Raw genomic sequence first — 22,627 nt, 5'->3', positions numbered from 1 at the left:
CAAAAGTGGGATTTAAAAATGTATAGTGTCCACTGAATTGGTGGTTACATCTTCTTGCTTTCCTCCAAGTCAGATAAGTTAAGTTGGTTCCTGGGAACCCACATGGCAGACAGAGAGAACTGACTCCCCCAAGTTATCCCCTGACCTTCACATGTGTGCTTTGGGGCGTGTGTAAATAAATGTAATAAAAATTTATAAGCACCCATATTATTATAATTAAATCAAACTTAAAATATCTTCATGTCTACTCATGGTTTAATTAAAAATTAAATCAATGTGTGTCTTAAGTAGTGAAGATTAAATACATTATGATAAACTTTTATTTCAAGATAAATATGTTTGCTAGATTTTAATCAAACAACAGTTTTGAGATATAGCTACATATACACATATAATATATACATTTTTAGAACAATAAGACATATTTTATGACAAATCTGCTTGACAAAGTCTATGAAGACTGGTCTGCCTAGGAAGACACTGCTTCACTGTTGGGTCAACTTTGGTATGCGACTGCTGTAGCATCATTATCCACAGGTAAGACTATTTTGGCAGTGTGGTTTCTTGAGCTACTGGTTGAACTTCACAGAAAGTTTTGCAACTTGATGGCTACTGCTTAGCAAATCTTAGGGACAATAGTGTCATAGTCACTAGTAGCTAAACAGATGGAAAAGCTTAGAAGCTGCTGACCTCGCATCTCCTTTTAGTTTGTCTACAGATTTAATATATTCTAAATACCTTTGTGAGGAAATCAAAAGTAACAGAATGAGGGGGACAAGGGACATTGCTTTTCGACCTGTACGTTTTTTCAAAATCCATAGTCACTCAGTGTTTGACATTGTTCTTGGAGCAGTTATTATCCAGTCAATGACAAAAGTGGTGAACAGTGGCTTTGCTCCTATTCCAAAGCTTTCATTCCGTGCTTTAGAAAACATGTACAGTTCACCGAGTCCATTCTCTGTGGCGGGGGTTGAACATCCCTTTGGCAGTGAACTGTCTAGCCAAAAGCTGCTCTGGCTTCTTTTTGTCAGTGTATCACTTCACTAGCAGACTCTGAACCCCTCACTCCACCTCAAAACAAGATGCAGGCTTCTTGACCGATGAGCTCATGTTATCTGAAGGGCGGTAGGAAAGAGTGCTCATTTTTGTTGACAGGCCTGAGTGGGACTTGGCCTTTGGGGGAATGTATTTCAGAAGCTGGAGGAAATATTTTTTAAATTTTTTCCCCAGAAAGCCGTAAAACAGAGGGTTCAGACAGTTGTTAAAATAAGCTATGCAGATGGTGATGGGCATGGCAGTGTCCACGATGTCAGCGATTTTACAGTCACGGATGACGCCCAGTTGAATGAGCACATCCAGAAAAGTGAAGATTTGGTGGGGAACCCAGGAAAAGAAAAAGAAAAGCACAATCGCCATAATTATCCTAAAGATATCATCATTTCTTGGCTTGTTCTTCTGAATGTCATAAGCCTTCTTTAGGGTTTTCCAAATTAGAGTATAGCTGGTAAGAATAATGAGAAAAGGGAACATGAAGCCCAAAACGTTCTTGGTCAGGCCCAGCCCTATGGGGAGGGTTGAGTTCTGAGACTCATAATGAAAAGCACAAACTGTGATGTTGGTGTTCTCGATGAAAAATACATTTCGGTGGATGACGACTGGCAAACTGGCCAAGCCAGCCAGCAGCCAGATGATAACGCAGGTGACTTTGGCCACGAGCATCGTGCGGCGGAGGCGAGACTTCATTGGGTGGACAATGGCCAGGTAGCGATCAATGCTGAGACTGGTGAGCAGGAACACACTGGCATAGAGGTTGAAACTGACGCTGGCCGAAGCGATCTTACATAGGTGATTGCCAAAGGGCCAGCGGTATTCCATAGCTGTATAGACAGCCCACAGTGGCAAAGTCAGCAAAAAGCATAAGTCAGCCAGGGCGAGATTCAGAAGAAAAACACTAGCCACAGTCTTCAGCTTCATGTAAAAGTAAATGACAATCACCACCAAGCTGTTTCCAAATATTCCCACCACAAAGATGATGCTGTAGAGAGTCGGGATCATGACAAAAATGTAATTGTGCCTGCCAGCTTTGGGGCAGTCATCTTGGATTCTTTTAATTCCATCTTCAGTCGAGGAGTTAAGGAACATATTGCTCTTTGGGGGTTCGTTGTTCTCATACGCTAATCAAAATGCACCTGGAGAAAACAAAGAATTATTTTAAAACGAGTAAGTTCCTATTGCAAATAAGCAATTTTAATTTTCAACCACAGCTCCAAGACTTTTAGTCTTAGGAAAAATATTAGGTCAAAAATCTCTGAAGGCTTCTAAATCCTAGCTTCCAAATTGATTGACAACAACCTAAGCCATTGGAAAACACTACCAAGCTAAATTAGCTATTCCAAATGACTTGAGAGCTGTTTCCAGGATGAGCAGGACTGATTAACAGACTTTTAAGAGTATGTTGCATACATATCTTCTTTTTTAACCAATTTATTTCATCTCTCAATCATTGCTTGGGCATAGCACTCTCCCTTAAGTCATCAGCTGCTGTTGGTCACTGTGGAATAGGTTTAAGCAGAGTAGTAAGGAAGGTTTAATACTTTGGGGAATAAAATTCCTTCCATGATTTTTCAGGCTGCTTCAGGGTGAAGCTGTTTACTTTTTAAATTCCCAACTCAGACTACCAAAAGGCCTTTCTGAACTTTATTCCTATTGGCCCTTTCCAGACTTAATGCTGAAGTTAACTATTTAATTTGCTATTTGGGTTGTGAGGGTATCAAATGAACAGGTTAGACCAGAATTATTTCCAAAACATATCTCCTTACTGGAGAGTGGGGGCAGTTGTTTATGGTATTCTGATGTTTAGAAGCTTGGTGAAGGAGTTCCATGGAGACTTTTGTGGGTATTTCTCCAACATTTCATATGACCAACACTTAAGCTATTCACATGTGATTTTAAAATTACACACAATGTGTCTTATGTAAATCCATCAGGAGGCGCTGTGAGGAATATTGAGACTCTGTAAGAAGACTAGCATGGCAGGGTGTAGAGCTGGAGTGCTGTGAGGTGAGGGTAGTCTGGCAAGCCATGGTGTTAATTATACAGATTCTGTTGTGATGTCATAATCGGATTCCTACAAGCATGTGGCAAGGGGTTTCATTATAACACTGTGCTCTGGGGGAAAAAAAGCAACAGGAATATGGTTTATTGTTCTTCTCAGCATGGCTTTGTTTGGCATCCACACTCTTGTCTATCGAAGTACAATGCAGGAAGACTTCAGTTGTAGAATTTGAGGGGATAGCACTCTCAAAAAGAAGGGATATGTTTAAGTTTCCTGGGCAGTTAAAGCTATTGTCCCTCTATGAGTATCTATTTCCACCCTCATTATCTTTTCCTTTGCAGACAGCTTTATATAATTGAAACCCCTCCCTCCTTTCACTGATAGGGACATTAGCTACTACACATAGGCATTACCTACTCCATGTGCCATATTTTCTGTGAAGTCTTATCAACTATTCCAAGTAGCCTTGGAAGTTGGACATATGTTTTGACACTTTAAGGATCTGGGCATATCCTGTCCACTTGACTGATGATGGTCTCGTGATTGAAAGTGTACAATGTATGAGTGAATGGCAAGTGGTCTGAATCTTCTGAGTGTACAGGCCTGAGACTACTTTCTATAGGATGCATCAACCATGAGTTATGCTCTGGTTTGCTCATGAAGTGTCACGGAAAACATCCAGCATCAACATGGCAATATTGACAAGAAAATGAAAACACAAGGCAGAAAACCCATAGACATGTGAGACATGTGTGGCTTATAAAACAGTACAAATTGCAAGGCCAAAATAATGATAGAACCCATGGCTTTGAGGGAAATAGCTTAATTTTTTTCTCAATCAGGAGGAATTCCCTTTGCTTTTCATTGCTTTCCTTATAGTTATGGAACTCACAGCAAATTAATAGTATAATTTCCTCAGACAGATATTTTTATGCAAGTTGATTACCTCATAAAAACTTTTATGGGATAGTAATCATTCATGCCTTAGTAGGGATTAATTTACCTGTTTGTTATTACTTTCATATGTAGTTGGAAGTAGCTGGATTTTGTTTGGGAAAATATTTAGAAATGTCAAGGTTAATGAATGTTTAAAAAATGAAAGAGGCCAAAGTGAACTCTATACCAAGAAAGAATAGAGATATTTGGCTTGGCTTGAGAATAAGGACAACAAAAAATAGAAAGAAATTCACTTAGAGTATGACAATCCCTTGGGAGCCATGATTGCTAGAGCAAGGAAGAAACTCCCCCCTCCTTCCTTTTCCCCTCTTAACCCTACTTTGACATCACACAAATCAGTTGGTTCCATTAATTTTGTTTGGAGTGAGTAAAATTGTACTGAGAAGTCTGAGATGACTACCAGATTAGAACAAAAATGGAAAATGAAAGGACAAATTTATAATCATGGATTTGGAGTCCAATTTACAAGCCGAGGTCTGCTTCTCCTGCACGTCAATTGATTTACTCTGGCTAATAGTTAATGTGTAAATAATTGTTCTGAACAGCTAGGGGAATGTCCTGAATGATTTATTGTTGTTGTTGTTAATTCAGCACAAGCTTGGGTTATTTGAGAAGAGGGAACCAAAACTTACAGAAAGCATTTAGATTGTGGGAGGTGTGGGGACAATAAAGGCAGCAAACCAACCAGCCAAGAGGTGGTAGACATGATGCTTGCACGTTTCCCTCTTCACAGATGCCTACAACACATCTGTGGGAATTGGGTGTTTACAGACACTGAATAACCTCTTCAAAATGTGGGTCTGAATGTGCACTGGGCCTTTCTGAATGGCAGGGCTTCATGACGTTCTCCATTCTGGCATTCACACTGCTTTAATAAGGCTTCCCAGAGAAACATGGAGCTTAGAGAAGAATGGGAAATGGAACTGTCAGGTCCAAAGGACACTCTCTTTCCCCAAATTCCAAAAGAGACCAGGGACAAACGGCTATCTGCGGTACCTATTAGTGTACCAAAGTACACGCTGGCCTCCAGGCTCCTTCAGTAACATAAGAACCTGTTACACATTCCAATCCATGCAAGCATCCTAGCCCTTCTGATCTCCTCACCACCCTAAACTCCTGCTAGCTCACGGGTCTCTCCCCTCAGCTACTCATAAGGCTTATAACCCTGCTATTGCAGATGTCCTCTGTCTCCCCCCTCCTCTCACTTTTTGACTACCGCCTCTATTTCTTCCTTTCTCTAGCTCTCCCCTCTGTCTCTCTCGTCTCCCCTATTCCCCCTCACTCTTTCTGCTCACTCCTGCTTCTCTCATGGCCGGATCCAGTCTGCTGGCCACGTTCAGTCTACTTCTCTCTGCTCTGGACTCTCCTAGATGCCTCTGGCTGTTGTCTCCTATAAACCTCCTTAACCATGCTATAGAACAATCATGTCAGTTTATGCAGGAACTATTGCTATTGGCACCTGCCTTCAATGAAGGTAAAGGAGCAATGGTAGTGGGGCTCTTTTTTCTTTGGAGCTAAAAGGAAGCTGTTTGGGCAAGCAGCTTGAGGAGCAAGAGTTGTGAAATCTTAGGAAAATGAGAACTGAAAGACACAGACAGCAGCGGCGTTTCTGTTCCCACCCTCTGAGCTGGGTTCTGAAAAGAAAAAAATGCTGACAATAGTAGCAATCAAGTGGGTATTAAGGGACAGTCAGGTAGAAGCAAGAAATTCTATTGTTCTATGACATTGGATGATGGTTGAGTACTGCACATCTCAAAATCTGAAAGAAAGGTTTCTGAATGCTTTTTCTCATACAGAAATGAGAATGAGAAACATTTGAGGATATAGACACATTTGACCCCATTTAGTCATCACACAACGGGCACACATATTGAAATACGATGGCACTGCAGCCAGGTGGATAGTTTATGGATTTATGTAGCAGTTAAATTTTTCAATAAGGGTTAAAGAGCCAAGGAAAGACCATCTAATTTTAGGTCTTGTCATTGCCTTTGCCCAGGCTCTATGATATACAGGAATTTTATATGCCATTTTTCTGTAGGTCAGGGAAGAATGGTTTGGAGCAGAAATATTTCTAATGGCTCACTCTGTGTCACTTCCAGAACAGTGTGACTCTGGTTATGTCTCTGGATGTTAGTCTCAGTCTCATCATCTGTAAGATGGGAAGTGATTCTCATAAACATTAAACTTACAACTAAATGAGTTATGAGAAAGTACTGGTCATTAACTTCAAATAGCATTCAATACATAGTCTATCTGAAGCTTTCCTGGGTTTTTGTATTTTTTTTTTTATGCAAGACAAGCATTGACTCAGAACACCCATCAGTAGGGAAAGCATGAAAGAATACAAAACAGGTTTAGCAGTGATAAATTTCTCATGTTGCCATTAAAGGGCTTAAAACTTCTAAGCTGTTTTTCATTGAGTGTGGGTAAAATGTAATTGGAAGCAGCTGAACAAATTTACCATGAGTTAGATGGGGCCTTCAGTCAGCTTGCGCTTGTAAGTATCTGGGTTTCTTCACGTTTTTGTTGGTTCCCTGAAGCAAGCAGAAGACAAAAGATTTTTCTTTTCTTCTTTAGTATACAAAAGTTCCCAATACTTCTGATTAGACTGTTAATACTGAAGTTTTTAGGTAATTCAAGACCTATCTAAATTTGTGCTGCTTTATTTTTAATGAGTTTGGATTCTAAACAGAAAACATACTCCATAATTCCCTATGCTAATAATGATGCTAATCATTGTAGAGTTTGATCTTTAAGATCAAGCAGTCGCATTTTCATTTTTTCTTGTTTAGAAGTAGCTCATATACAAAGGAATAGACCTCTTTACCTGTCCTCTGCAGTTTTGGACAGCTCAATAAACTATCCTACTCAAAACCCACTTTCTTTCTTGTGTCTGTTTCATAAATCTGACTTTAGAAAACAGCCTTTTCTTTTTCTATATGTCCATCTTCCCCAGCAACATTTCGGGGAACAACTGGCAGTAATTATTCACTCTGAATTCATTAACTCAAAGAAGTTGGCACTAAAATTTGAGTCTATTACTTTTCTTAAAACAAAATAAAACTATGTGTTCATATTTCTTAACAATTTGTGTATATTTTATGGCTGCTGTGTGTTCCTTTATTTCCTCAAGCATTTTTGATTATCTGGGTATTAAGAATTCCTGCCTGAGTGTTTCAAGCTGTCTGTGTGTGCGTACGCATGCATGTACATGCACATGCCACAGCACACAACTGCAGGTCAGAGGACAGCTTAAGAAAGTCCATTCTCGAAATTTTTCTAGTCTGTAGATTCTGGTGATCGTACTTTTGTCATGGGGCTTGGTGCCTACAGCCCTTACCCACTAAGCTGTCTCACTGGCCCAACTCCAGCCTTGCGAGGAGGAAATCGGAAGTTCCTTTCAACCTGGCCTATGAATGTTGATAACAGTAAAATATTAATCCCGTATCTTAGTTTCTCAGAAATAAGATAAATCCTTCCATCTAGAAAACCCTACTTCTAATTTTAGTGAAAAATAACACATGTCCCAGGCACCTCCTCCCAGTTATCCCAAACCCTTGGTTTCATTTTGCTTGCTTTTTATTTCAAAAACAAAAAAGAAATAAAATTGGTAGGGATCAAAGATATGTGATCAAGTCAAATTATTGTGCTTCAAAAAAAATCTCCATTTGCCACTCAGGCATTAGCAGAAAATATTCTCTGTATGTTAAGGGGTGAGGAGAGCTTTGAGAGCTCTGGATGTTAGGGAAGGAAGGAAATGAAGAACGGGATGAAAGCCTGCAAACAAAGGGCTCCTGTCTTTTCACACTCAGATTCTTCAGGCTGATGAGCTCACAGAATTTCTCCACTACAGTCAGCACATTTCATTAGGTCCGCAGCCTGGCCATAGGAGACAAAACAGAGTTCTGATGTAAAGCCTGCATATGGCAGTCCTAGTCCATGGATGACAAAGAATAACCACTGTGGATTTCTCAGAAACATCTGTGTCGTTCCACATATGAACGTAGTTTCGTTTCGTTCTTAACCATATGGGTACCTGGGTGGGTATGTGCATGTGAACACAGGTGTTCATGGTTCTGAAGTAGAGTTATCTGCTCTCTTGGAGCTACAGTCAAAGGCAGTTGTGAGTGGCCTGATGTGTGTGCTGGGAATGGAACTCTGCATGAACACTTGGTGCTCTCCAGCCTCAGCTCCCCAGATTTTTTTTGTGTGTGTGAATTCTGATTCAATTGCTGAAACTGGTTTATTTCGTTTTAAAACCTCACTTTTTAAGGAAGAGAAAGTGACTAGTCTGTCGAAACATTGCTTATTTAGACCCTTCTAAAACTATAGACTATGTATCATGAGTTTTCTGCTAGGAACTATTGTCTACATGATAATAGTTTTATATTAAGGTTTTAAATACATAAACCACATAGCTATAACACTTAAATCTAAAAGCTGAAAGCATATAATATTCTACATACATTTGTCCAAATTGTTCAATGTTTTTATTACAGTAGGAATATTCTTTAAACTACAATTTGCAAACCAGCCCTGGACAAAGGAAGTTCCGATTGTGGCTTTTCCATTTACTATCTGGGTGAACTTCATCCAGGCACTCAACTTCTTCAGGCTTCTGTATCCTCAAGGGAAATTATATACTTAAGACAATCCTCGAATTTCTTTTGAAAGAATATACATCTTTTGGAGATGAAGGCACCTTGGCTTGGCAAGCAGAATATGTTATTAAGTGAGTTCTTTATGTATAAATTAATATTCTAGCTCATACTATTAAAATCCTATATTGAAGTTTTTAATTAAAAACAACAAAATGAAGGATAAATAAAGAAATTCCACATATAGTCTATACAGTAACAGTTTAATTTTTTCTTTATAAAGTTACCACTGAAGGAAAGTATCTTTCCATGTTGAGGCCTTAGGACAATGAGGTTGAGGCCACAAGTTTAGATCCTACCTGGATTAGCTCCTTTCATTCCATTATAGCCAAAAGCTGTGAAGTCTCTCTGGAATCCTGTTCACTTAATGTTGCTGCAAGGTGAAATGGTATGAAAAGAGTAGGTTATGGTTGATAAAGAAAATTAAAAGCAGGCCCTGCAATAGGGGATATCAATATTAATCCCAAGAAAGCAAGGCACATGTGATCTCATTAAAATAACTCGTAGGAAAAGGAACATAGTCATGGATTCTTTATGGCAAAATATAACTTCTTAGTCTTACAATTAGTTAATGTGGTTCAGCTGCCCAGATAAAAAACAGAGGAGAGTAGCATTTGAAGGACTCACTCAGCATTTTGAGAACTTCAGGACCTGCTGCCCTAAAAGAATGAATGTCAAGAAGGCCATTTAGACTATCTGATTTTGTCCTAGATGCAGTTTTTGGGACCGTGTTCTTGTATACATTATTTACACAAGCTTTTAATGAGTTTTAGATTTATTTCATTGTATGAATGTTTTGTGTACACAACTATATTAGCATCACATGTGTGCAGTGCCCTCACAGTCAGATGAGGGGATTAGGCCTTCTGGGACTGAAGTTATAAATGTTGTAAACTGTCATGTGGGTGCTAGGGGACTGGACCAAGTCCTCTGCAAGAGCAACAAATATTCTTTAATGATGAGCCTTCTCTCTAGCCCCAAGGTTTTTTTTCTGTTTTTTTTAATTAAAATGCTACAGAAGTTGTAGGACCCAAGTGAAGTCTGACAAGACTAGAGTTCTAGGAGACTCATTAGTGACCTCCAAGAGGAAATTCAATCTCCTGCTCTGTCATTCCTTAAACATTGCAAGGTGCTGAGACTGAGAATGTCACCACCTGTTCCACTCCTGTTTCATAATAGTTACAGGTAAAAAGTGAGAGGGTTGGAAGACAAATACACATTGAAAATATAGCCTTTTACAAGGGTATTCAAGGGCAAGTCAGGTCAGTTGAAGGAAAGACAGCTCCGAGCTTTAAAGATTGGGGGATATTTTTAATAAATATTTGTTATTATAATCTTAAGTCTGTTTTTCAGAATTATTGTATCTTACTACTGATTGATTGAATTAGTATTTATGTTGTATATGTGGGTATTTGAAGGCCATGGCACATATGTGTAAAGGTTAGAGGATAGCTTTCAGGAGTAAGTTCTCTCCTTCTACCATGTGGGCTCCAGGGACTGAACTCATGTTACCAGGCTTGGATCAGCCATCACATCAGCTTGGTTTTAAGAATTATAATAAGGCTTTTAATTAAAGCTAAAAGACATGTAAGATAGTGGATATTATGGAATTTGTACATTAAACTTATGACAAGTGCTGAGGTGCAAATTGGAACCTTCAGGCAAAACCTAAACCAACAGGTAGCATTTCTTTGCTTGTCCAACTCCACAGCAATGTGTTTTTTTTTCAGGGGGTGGTGGTGGTGGTGGTGGTGGTGATGGTGGTGGTGGTGATGGTGGTGGTTGAATCTTCTTTTTCACTAATCTCTATTTTATTTTTAGCCTTTTAAGTTGGACAGTGTTCTCTAAAGCTGATGAAGTATGAACCACATACATAATCACAGCCTTTGAAGTAGTCACATTAAGAAATAAATGATAATCAAATCAAACTGATGAGTGAAATTAATTTTGGTAATATAATTAATTACATCTAAGCTATGAACTTTTCTAGTTCCATCCATTCGCTTGAAAATCTCCTGTTATCTTTGTTTTATCAGCTAACTACTACTCCATTGTATAAATGTGCCACATTTTCTTTATCTATTCTTCAGTTGAGTGACATCTAGGTTGTTTCCAGTTTCTGGCTATTATGAATAAAGCTTCTATGAACATAGCTGTGTAAGTGTCCTTGTGGTATAGTGGAATGTTCTTTGGTTATATGCTTAGGAATGGTGTATCTGGGTCTTGAGGTCATTCTGAGTGAGGTAAACTAGATCCAGAAAGACAAAAGTCATAAGTGAGTATTAGCTGTCAAGTAAAGTAGGACCATGCTACAACCTGCAGACCCAGAGTAACAAAGAGGGCTCAGGTGGAGGAATGCATGAATCTCACTGTGAAGGGAAAACAGAATGGACATTGCCAGTGGATGGGGGAAGGACCTGGAAGAGGGAATAGGGATGGAAACAGAAAGGATTAGCTTGGGGAGGGGAAGAAGAGAGTACTAGGAGAGACAACTGGAATCTGGGGCATATCTTAGATGAGTTAGAAACCTAGAGCTATGGAAACTCCCAGGATGCTATGAGGATGACCCTAGCTAAGACTGCTAGTAATGGAGTACATGGAGCCTGAACTTGCCTTTTCCTGTAGCCAGGCAAGACTTCCAGTGGAGGGACTGGGACACCAACTCAGCCACAAACCCTCAAACCTAAAATTTCTCCTGCCTACAGATATGCTGGGGTAAAGATGGCACAGAAATTGGGGGACTAACCAGCTAATGACTGGCACATCTAGAGACCCATACCCTGAAAGGGAGCTCCTGCTTCTGGGCCAGGACCCAGATTCAGGATACCCCAGAGATCAAACACAGATGACAACAAAATGTTAATGAAATGATTCCTAATGATATTATGCTATACTCATAGATTGGTGTGTAACCTATAACTGTCATCAGAGAGGCTTCACCCAACAATTGATGGAAACAGATGCAAAGCCCCACAACCAAACATTAGGTGAAGCTCCGGGAATCCTGTGGAAGAGGGGGAGGAATGGTGATAGGACCCAGTGGTATCAATGGCACCACAAGAAAACTCATAGAACCAACTAACCAGGGCTCATAGCCTCACAGAGACTGAACTGACAACCAGGAAATCTGCATGGGACTGACCTAAGCCCTCTGCATATATGCTACAGTGTATAACTTGATCTTCATGTGGGACTCCTAACAGTGAGACCAGGGGCTCTGTTGCCTGCTTTGGAACCTGCTCCTCCAATTGGATTGCCTCATTCATCCTTAAAAGAAGAGGAGGTACCTTGCCTCACTGCAACTTGATATGCCATGGCTGACTGATATCCATGGGATGCTCACCTGTATCTGAAGAGAAAGAGAGGAGGAGGAGGAGGAGATGGGGTAGAGGAGAGGTGGGTGACAGGAAATGGGATAGGAACTGGCAAGAAGGGAGGGAGAGGAAACTTTGGGATGTAAAAACAACAACAAAAAATAAACAAAAAATCTATTCTCACTATAAAGGAAAAAACAAAAAAATGTAAGCTATGAAAACTGTTACTTCAACATTTAATAATCAAAAAATACTGTGAAAATTTGCATCTCATTGTATCATTTTGTCAAAGAATGATATATAACTTATGTTCCCAGAACATCTCAGTTGAGATTAGCCATGATCAAAAGCTCGTCATACTAGAGATAATTGCTCCTGTGACCAACAGCAGAGCTTGACTCACAGACAACATCTCAATGACCTCTTGAGCAAAGTACCTGCTTCAACATCATTTAGGGCTTATTCACAATGCAAGACTCAGCACCACCTAGACTCCCTGACTCAGAAAGAGTGGATGGGACAAACATGTGATTTTGTTGCATACGAATAATTGAAAAATCACTGTAGTAAGACATCTAAATTTCCAAACATGGCATAGCTGCCAATAATAGTGATTAATAGGCAAGTTCATGTCCAAATATTTTTGAATAACAAAATTACCTCAGGGAGTGTTTTCATCTGGTCTTTGGATAGGGTAAAAAATGACAAAAGGAGAAACTGTAGAGCTTAAGAATTACTACATTTTATATTTCATACTTTGACTATGAAGTCAAACTGTGCCCAGCAGAATATCATCTGAGAAAATACTTTTTTCCACACACCCCCATCTCTCTACAATGTCTTTAGCTTGAGTGGGATTGTGTATCACTTCCACAACACACTTAGAACTACCCTGGAACACCTCAATCTACCTGAGGGTATAGTGACTCCAAGGAGCCTGAACGAGTTGTTAAGGCCATGGAGGTACACAGAAATGGCACCCCAACTTCTAGATCCAGTGTATGGTTACTTCTCCTGGCACGGATCTGGGATTTCAGTCACATGTGACTCATTGTCTTCGTTTGGAAAGCAATGGATAAAGATGAACCTGTAAGTGTCTGTCTCATCTGGCTTTGCAGACTGGTGGAAACATTTAATGTGATTGTATGTGGGGAGACGCTATGAGATCATAGAGCTTTTGGCCTTTGGTTGGTGTTGTTAGATCCACACTGATGTAAATGACTAATTGCCTCTACAACAAGCACATTTGGTAAAGGTGGATTGAGATACATCATGATCTAGAAATAAAAGAAACCAAAGAATAAACAAGGGGTAAAATAGTGGGTGGAGAACTGAAAGACATCCTAACTGCTGCCTAACTGGGCATGTTTTCCAGCTTGAATAAGTCCCTTTGACTTTTATGTAAATTAAAATGAAACAATGCCATTAACTGTAATAAAAATAGCCTTCCTCCCTACCATGCTATCTCTTTCCTTCTCTTTTCTATGTTGGGCTTCTTTCACTTTCTAACTAAACATCCTGGGACAAGAGCTAAGAATGCTGGGCTGATAAAAAGTAAAGAACTCATTGACAACAGAAAAGTAAGAGTTATTGATGAGGGCTGCTTCCTATGAAAATTTCATTAGTAATAAACAATTTACCACATGTTACTCATCAGATCTGAAATTAAAATATATTCCCAGATTTTTTTGCATGTAGTCTGAGAAGGAGTTCCTGCCAGGAGTTGGTGGCACACACCTTTAATCCCAGTACTTGGGAGGCAGAGGCAGGAGGATCTCTTTGAGTTCCTGGACAGCTTGGTCTACAAAGTGAATTCCAGTACAGCAAAGGCTACACAGAGAAACCCTGTATCAAAACTAAAACAAAACAAAAACAAAACAAAATAAAAAATAAATAAAGATTTGTTCATCCCAAGAGAATTGTAATAATGTACCATTTTTGTCTTCTGGATGCTTGTTCTTCTACAACAATGTAAAATGAGATAAAATGCATTACTTGGTTTATCAATTGAAAAGAGCATTTCTGTCTAAGAGAACTTCATAGTGTGGTGGCATATAGTTCATACATTTCTAAATACTTAAGGACCAAAAGAAGATGTTTTCACATCCTATGTACACCAAGACTATCATCTCCTTTTGTTCAAAACTTTGTCATAGCAAATGCTCATTTTGTCACTGCTAACTTACCAATGGATTTTTGCTTGTATTGCCAGCAACAAACCTGTTCAGATCAGCAACTATCAAAGTCTACTGCCCCTCCTGAACTTGGCTCTAAAATCAAGCTGATTCATGCTTTCCTTTATTCCTGAAGTATTAATATTAACACCTTGTTCTTCCAGCTGGCTCAAAGATACAGCTTCTAATACCTAAGCAATTGTGCTTAATTAGGGACCCTCCAATAAGAAATAGAACCCCATCTTCCTGGAGCCAACAGACATTTCAGACAATTAGCTGGTAGGCTGGAAATATCTAACACTCTAATTTTTATAAACAAATATTTATTCAGCTCAGTTTCTTTGCAATTTCACAACATCTGTAGTTGCTCACTTCCTGTTAAATATTATGGCAGTTTAAAATAAACTGTTTGTTTTTCTCCCAATTAATTTTGATTTTTATCACCAGTAAGAGGGTGAAATTACAAATCAAGTTAAGAGGGTGAGAGGAAATGATCATGTCAGACCTCCTCGTAGGGAAATATTTATGAAGAACTTATGTTATGGTGGAGCCAAGCTTGCCATTCCCCATCTCCCTCCAAACCCTGCTGCATCTCAGAAAACCCTTCAAATAATGACTCTTCCCCCAGAGATACTCAAGGCCACTCCTACAAGGTATTTAAATTGTTCCCCAGAGAACAGACTCAAGGATTTTCCTGTTTCCCTTTCCTGTCCCCTCTCTGGGGGGTTGGAAGGCCACCCGGGAGTGTTGTATTTATTAAATGTGGCTTTTTCTAATTCGGTTAAATTTGGTCTGTTTTGGATTGCTACATCGGCAGAGAGGCTTATAGGGGTGTAGAAACTTTTCATATGGAGGTTCCACCAAGGGGGCTGTTTTGTACCCCACTGACCCAGGGCTATGTAGTGGGAAAACAACCTTCTTCCTCACACCTGCCAGGTTTTCGATTTGTGAAATGGGCACCTGCCATTCAAAGTCAAGATCCCCAAACGCCCTTGGGCTGCCTTTTACAAAATCTTTTTAAATTGGGGCTATCTGACTCCATATGTCCTGAATGCCTGATGTCTCTACACTAAGGTCTGGCCTCAAAACGCCCTTGGGGGGGAACTTTCGATTTTACCATCCTCTGTTATCTTGAAAACTTTTGCCAGCCTGGGGACAAGTGAATAGAACCCCCTTATGCTCATGGTTTCTGGATACTGTGTACTTGCCCTTTCCTCAGTTATGGTAAAAGCTTTGCCCCAGCCCCTGGGATCCATGTACCCAAAGAGTCTGGGATATTATGGTGGAGGTTCCACCCAAGACCCCTCCCCCATCTCCCTTCAAACCCTACTGTATTTCAGAAAGTCCTTCAAATGATGGCCCCTCCCCCAGAGATACTCAAGACCCTTCCCACAGGGTGTTTAAACTGTCCCACAGAGAAGATACTTGTGGTTTTTCCGGTTTCCCTTTCCTGTCTCCTCTCTGGGGGGCTGGAAGGCCACCCAGGAGCACTGTATCCATTAAATGTAGGCTTTCTCTAATTCAGTTTGATCTGGTCTGATTTGGATTACTGTATCGGCGGAGAGGCTTATGGATGGAGTCTAGAAACTTTTCACTTAACTGTATGTAGAAAGCTCCCAAAGCACCTAAAAATTTATACCTAGATCATTTGCTATTCTTCAGACTTCCTGGTGGACAAGCTCCTGCTCTTTGACCTTCACATAAAGGAAGACAGAGCACCCATGAGATGACTAGCTATAGTATTGGGGGAAAAGTCTTGCCAGCTACATAACTTCAGCATAAAGTGCTGTGTGGTGATATATTGTTTATGATCTAATAAAGCAAGCCTGGAGACAAGAATGCAAAACTAGCCACAGCCATAGAGGCCAGCCAGTGGTGGGACACATCTTTAATCCCAGGACTCAGTAGACAGAGGCAGATGGATCTCTGTGAGTTCAAGGCCACCCAGGGCTATGTGAGAGCAAATGAGTCTAAAAAAACAGAGCTCACACCTTTAATCCCAACACTAGAGAGGTATATAGAACAGGAACTCAGTGTCTCATGCTGTATTCTGGCAATTAGAAAAGTCTCCAGCCTTGCTGAGGTTCAGTGGATTGCCCCAGTCCTGGTAGAGGTAAAAGGTCTCTGGTAGCTTGGCTGCTTTGCTTTTCTGATCTTTAGGCAAGCTTTATTAGATCATAAACAATATATCACCATAGTGATGCACAGGGATCCAATGAAACTTATTTACTATGTAATTGCTTTATTCTTCTGTATACTTTGGTAGGAATCTGATTCAGATGAAAAAATGTTCCAAGGAACAGTTAATAAGAATAGTGGATTCCTATTAACAGTAACCTATATTATTTATGATTAAATGGATATTTACTATATTCCAAGTACTATGACCCCTATGAAGAAGACATGGTAATCTCCATGTTTCAGGTAGATAAAAAAGCCACCAGATTATATTTTGCTATTGGAAAAGTGGTACTTCAAGTGTAACATCATTTTTGCTACATTAGTTAAGTCATGTGTTTATGACCTTGTCCAGGGCTTGTACTCAAGGAATAATTTTGCTCTATAAGGCATTTGGTAACATAGATACATACTACAGTTTTTTTTACAACAGAATAAGCTGAAGGAGGAAGGCTGTTAGCATTTAGTACTTAGAGGCTGGGGTAATGTCAATTATTTTAAGATGAAGAGGATGCCCATGATATAGAAATGTGTCCCCCTCCATAGGTCAAACTGAGAAGCACTGGTCTGGTCCATTTTGTTTCTTTTTGTTTTATTGAATAAGTTACTTATGAAGTACATTTTATTAGAATCTTTTACTTCAGTATTGTATCTTTGCAGGAATATTACACATTTCCCACAAGGGATTCTCAAAAGACCAGGATGAAGTGAGGTACTCACAGTAGGAGCTCTGACTGCAGGAACTGAAGAAACAGTTGCCTATAATATAATTCTAGGAATGACACTCTCAGGGATTCTATATTCAAACACTGGCAGAGGGAACCTGAGCTACTGGGTTGAAGGTGCTTCCAGGGGCTGATCTAAGTTCTGCACAAGAATGGAATGATGGGAGGTCAAACCCTGCCCTCTGCTGGCATCATGTCCTCTGACACCTAAAGGTGTCAGACTCAGGGTAACAGAAGGTTTCGGATCTGTCAGATTCGAACTATTGTTGTAATTTTCACATATAAGTTCAGGTTGGTTCATGTTTACTTTTAAGTTCTTTTTCTAAGGAATAGCCTGTTAAATATAACATGCCAGTAATGTTTCATCTCTACTAAAACTAATTAGAGAACAGTGTGGAAGAGAAAAGTTAAACATACCAAGGAACAAATTGTCTAACAATTGGTCAAGCAGAGTTTAATGTGTTAACATGATTTTCTGTTATTTGCCTCTACTACTGAGAGCTGCTTTTCTGATCTGTTAATGATTTTTTTCCTCCAAAGAATATTACTGATGAAAACCTTCCAAATAGCAGTATCATTAGAGTAGACATCTATAACCATAGTTATAATGGTTTATTCATTTTAAACCAGCTAAACTGGAGGGAATTACACACTCCTGTGTTTACTGTTAAGAATTCTATTCTCTCAGAGCTGGGCCTCTATCTCTGTGACAGAGCAGTTGCTCAGCATGACTGAGGCCTGGGTGGTGGTGAGGAAATCTCCAATCTCTTACTATGAAAAATTTACTGACCTCTTATCAGAATGCAGCTACTTCTGTATACTGAGCCAGCATTTTGGTGAGGCATTTGAAATCAGGATACACAACTCATCCATGAAAGACAAATAAGGCCATTTATAAGTCCCCTTCCTTAAAAACATGAAACTTTCAAAAGATGACAGAAAGGAAGAAAAAGCTGGTAAACATAAATGTAAAGAAGCAGAAGTAGTCAAAAATTAGAAGTAAAAGAAATGGCAATGCTGAAAATTAATATGAAACTGCATCACTGAGTAAAGAGAATTTAAGAAGGTAAAGGGGAGGAATCAGCCTGCTGTGAGATTAACAGGTTAAAAGCATATTTAGACCAGAGTCACCTAGAATTAGGTTTGGAGATCTAAGGTTATTTATTTATTTTTTGCCTCAATACAATACAAATTGGGGTATCAGGCAACTAATTAAATATTCACTGGAATTCTATATGACAAATAGAATTTGTCCATTGAAGAATGTTGTGAAATGACAAATTTAAGATTCATTTACTTTTATTTTATCTGTATTTTACCTGGATATATATACACTATGTGTGTGCTAAGTGTCTGTCAGAAGAGGCCAGAAGAAGGCATCAGATACCCTGGAACTGAAGTTACTGATGGTTGTAAGCCACCATGGGGGTGCTTGGAAGCAAACACGGTAATTTGGAAGAGCAGCAAATGTTCACAACTTTTGAATCGAAACTGGATAGTGCATTTAAAATAATTTCTTCAAATATAGGATATTAGATACATTCTATATGGATAGACTGGACAAGAATAAGAGCAAGTTATGTAAATGGCTGGAATGGAGTGGAAAGTTAATATATATACTAAAACAGACAGTGATAGATATTAAACACATAGAATCTTTTTATTTTAAAGCAGGGTTTCATGTAGCACAGGCTAGCTTTGAACTTGTTATGTAGCTGAAGACAACTTTGAGTTTTTGATCCTTCTGCCTTTATCTTCCGAGTGATGGGACTACACGTATGTATAGCACACACGGTGATGCTGGGACTGAGCTCAGAGCTTTGCTCATTCAAGCACACTACCACTGAATCAAATCCCTAGCGCCAGCACTAAGAACATTAAAAGAGAATATTGATTTAGCTGATGCAGGCTATTGGTTGCTATATCACAGGAAACAAAGTAACTATAATAAGCATGACAGTCATCCTACTACATCTCTCATTAATCATGTGATTGGCCAAGAATTTACTCATTCTTTCTAGCCTTAATTTATTCTGTTTGAAGTGGGATAAAAGCCAACTGTGTACTGTGGGCATGAGGATTAAATAAAGTATGTGTGGGGGGCCGGGGCAGGGGAGTTTGCTGTGTACTAAATACTCAACAAATGTTATTGATTGTAACTTTAGTTTCTGAAGACAGGGGAATAAGGCGTTCACCAGAGCCAATACAAAGACAAATAGGTGTTTTATTGGGAAATCGCCATGGCTTTCCTGCTCCAGAAGATGCAATCTCTGTTCTTCAGATGCTCTCCGATAACCAAGAGAGAACCCACATGCCCAGCCTCTCTACCTTAAAGCAGTCACATCAGTCCCGCACCTGAAACCACACCCAAGAGGGTGTGGCCACTAATATTAGTTCACTGCAATTCTCAATATATTTTCATATGCCCTCATACGTATAATAAGTTACCCAATAAAATTTTACCATTTATATGTAATTTGCAGTACTACATATGGACATTATATTGATTGAAATTATGTTAGAAGCTCTTATCAGATTATGTGCTGATGTAATCTGCTATTAATTACCTAAAGCAAGTTATAAAATAAAATTTTAAGAAATGAAAGAACAAAAGGGAATGGGATAGGGAGAGGGAATGGGGATTGATATGTAAAATAAGTTAGTTTCTAATTTAAATAAAAATAAAAAAGAAATTAAAGAACAGACATTTTAAGTATAGATATTTGTAAGGTCAAGTTGAAGGAACAAAAGCAAATCATTACCAATGTTTGATGGGTGAATCAACTTCAACTAATTAAATGAAAAATATTTCCTTAGAAATACAATATCCAGAGTACAAAACTTCCCTCGCCCACAACTGCCCTAGTATTCGTTGCAGGATATTTATTTATGCTGTATGAGGATGTGCCATTGTGATTGTTTTAATAAAAAGATGAATGGCCAGTAGTTATGCAGGAGAGAATATGCAGGACTTCTGGGGAGAGACAGGAACTCTAAGAAGAAGAAAGGAGGAGAGACACCAGTGAGACACTGAAGAAGTTTGTCATACGGTACAGGGCAGAGGTAGCCAAGCCATGTGGCAGAATGTAGATTAAAATAAAAACAGGTTAATTTAAGTTATAAGAGCTACTTGGTAAAAAGCCTAAGCCAAGGCCAAGCTTTAATAGTTAATAAGTCTCCATTTCATTATTTGTGAGAAGATGGCCTAAAGGAAAGTGTGACTATAAGTATTTCTATATCTTCTTTGAATGTCTCAAATAACATGTGGAGATTGCTACTTTTAATATGATTTCAAAGATTGCACTTTCTAATAATTGTATAATATATTTTTCTACTGATAACATTTTAATATTACCTTATTGCTACATAAAATAATGAAAAACAAATTAAGCTGAATTTTTATGTGAGGGCAGGCAGATGTATGAGATTAAATAGATTTTTGTGAGAATAATAAAATATACAGATCATTTTGGACATCTTGGTATGAAGAAACTTCAATTTTTAAATTTTTTTTTCAAGACAGGGTTTCTCTGTGACTTTGGAGGCTGTTCTGGAACTAGCTCTTGTAGATCAGGCTGGTCTTGAACTCACAGAGAAATGCCTGCCTCTGCCTCCTGAGTGCTGGGCTTAAAGACGTGTGCCACCACTGCCTGGTGAACAGACTCCAATTTATACACATAAACTATGTTTTAAAACCAGTCTATTCCAGTAGCCATAGTTGTACATAAAAAACCATTGTTGACTTTAATGAAGCTTTAGATAAATAATGCTTTCTTTATGTTATACGTAATGCAAAACATGTTTATATGAAAAAACTAATCTTCAGCTTATGCCATTTTGACTTGGGATTGAATGGTAGGTTTATTTTTATATGGGACAGAAAGTCAAACTTATTATTTTCATCTTCAGAGGATTATGAGGATCAATGTACTCCCTTTATTGGTAAAAACAGATAGAGTATTATCAATGCTGTTTTGGCTATCCAAGCAATTTATCTTTTAGTATTTAAAGCATGTAGTTGAGCTGTATTCTTTAAAAATTTGCTTCTCTTGGAAACTTAAATCAGAGATTCATGACATTTACTTTTGTCATAAAGCATAGAAATTTGGAGTTCCAGCAATTTTATATTCAAATATTTACTGAGTCTAGAAATAATGGAAATGTAGAATTGGGGATCGTAGTGAAGGGAAGGTCTGACTCATTGTTGGAGGGAGCCAAAGAATTCACTTGTCAGCTATTGCCAACCTGACTTTTAAAAACAAGATGGAAATTACATAACTTTATGTGAAGTATCTTTTTTTGGAAATATTTTCTCTAATGCAAGTGATAACAAGCAATCAAACATTGTAGAACTAAACAGACTTCTTTTGCAGTTGGATTTGGTTCTAGGGCAGCAAACTTGCTATTTCTGACCAAATTCAACCATGTAACTTCACATCTCAGAAATCAAATTTGAAACCTTAGCAAGATGCTGCACTACATACACCTTTCCACCATTTTCACATGATGACAAGTATCTGTGGTAAATACTATATAACCTCCCTTTCATTTCTACATGTTGTGGGAAAAACACATGGATGGGACAGAATGTAGGATTGCTCTGAGAAAGCCAGGCTACTCTGCTTGTGCCTGAGATGAACTTAGCCTTGTCTGAAACCACCTCAGATGACAGCCTGGACCTCACTCCGCCATCATTTCTTTTATTGTCCCTGCCAGCAATTTATTTTTCATTTCTCTTATTCCTATCTTGTCAAAGATGCTGTGTGTGTCTCTAAGTTATATTTCACTGAAGTGAAATCATCTAGGGGGCAGATGCAGAACAAAATCTGGTATTTGGGTATGTGTGCATATTATTTTGTTTGTTCAATTAATGTCATATAGTGTTAACAGGTCATTACTAGTGAAGGAGACTATTGTTATATACTGATGAGAATGCATAAATTTAAAATATTTGATACCCTTGAAAAATCTTTCTTCTGAGTGCTTTATTGACACATCTCCTAAGGTGAACTTTGGTGACCCGGTTATGGAATTTTCTACAATTTATTTTACAAGGCTCCATTTGTGATTTTGGTAAAAGTATATTTTCTTCAGGTTTTGGAACATAGATGAACATGAAAATACATAGAGATAGCTTATCTGCTTTTGGTGCAGATGCATTGAACAAGGACTTATATGAGATTAATACTCAATGAATAAGCTGTGTTCCTGATTACTAGTGGGGCTAGCATATACATTGTTTGTATTCTTAGTCTAAATAAAACATCTTGAGAAAGTAAATTGATTTTTAATCTTTGTTGAAGAAAAAGTAGCCCAATTCTCATGAGCACATTCTAAGTTTATAAAATAACAACATGTATACTTTTGATTAATTGTTTAATTGCCTTATACCTAAGATAGGAACTGTTGGGAGCTGCAAATGTATGGATTTTATATGATATCCAAACCTAGTTGATCCATCTATACCACAACTCCTACAGTTAAAGCCTAGGGATTGTAGAAGGAAGGACAGAAACGCTGTAAAGAGCCAAAGGACAAGTGTGCCTGCTGTCAGTATCTTCTA

General features: G+C 38.6%; 1 protein-coding gene across 4 annotated transcripts in view; it reads right to left on the bottom strand.

Annotated features, from left to right (window-relative positions):
* Nucleotides 1–302: 302 nt before the first annotated feature.
* Nucleotides 303–22,627, bottom strand: part of Agtr1 (angiotensin II receptor type 1) — a 45,016-nt gene continuing 22,691 nt past the window's right edge. Inside the window, exons 2-4 of one of the 4 annotated variants that reach the window (XM_040754628.1) lie at nucleotides 8,973–9,046; nucleotides 6,477–6,549; nucleotides 303–2,189 (exon numbers count right to left, since the gene is read on the bottom strand). In XM_040754628.1, the coding sequence (XP_040610562.1) occupies nucleotides 1,063–2,142 (1,080 nt within the window). In that variant the 5' untranslated portion in view covers nucleotides 2,143–2,189; nucleotides 6,477–6,549; nucleotides 8,973–9,046 and the 3' untranslated portion in view covers nucleotides 303–1,062. The remainder of the gene's footprint in view (nucleotides 2,190–6,476; nucleotides 6,550–8,972; nucleotides 9,047–22,627) is intronic. The other 3 variants (XM_040754629.1, XM_021232854.2, XM_005079664.4) reach the window with 3 other exon arrangements.

The sequence above is a fragment of the Mesocricetus auratus genome, unplaced genomic scaffold (assembly GCF_017639785.1).
Source record: "Mesocricetus auratus isolate SY011 unplaced genomic scaffold, BCM_Maur_2.0 Super-Scaffold_100011, whole genome shotgun sequence".
Classification (NCBI taxonomy): Eukaryota; Metazoa; Chordata; class Mammalia; order Rodentia; family Cricetidae; genus Mesocricetus; species Mesocricetus auratus.
Note: the sequence above shows the minus strand (reverse complement) of the source record. Positions and strands in the feature narration are given on the sequence as shown.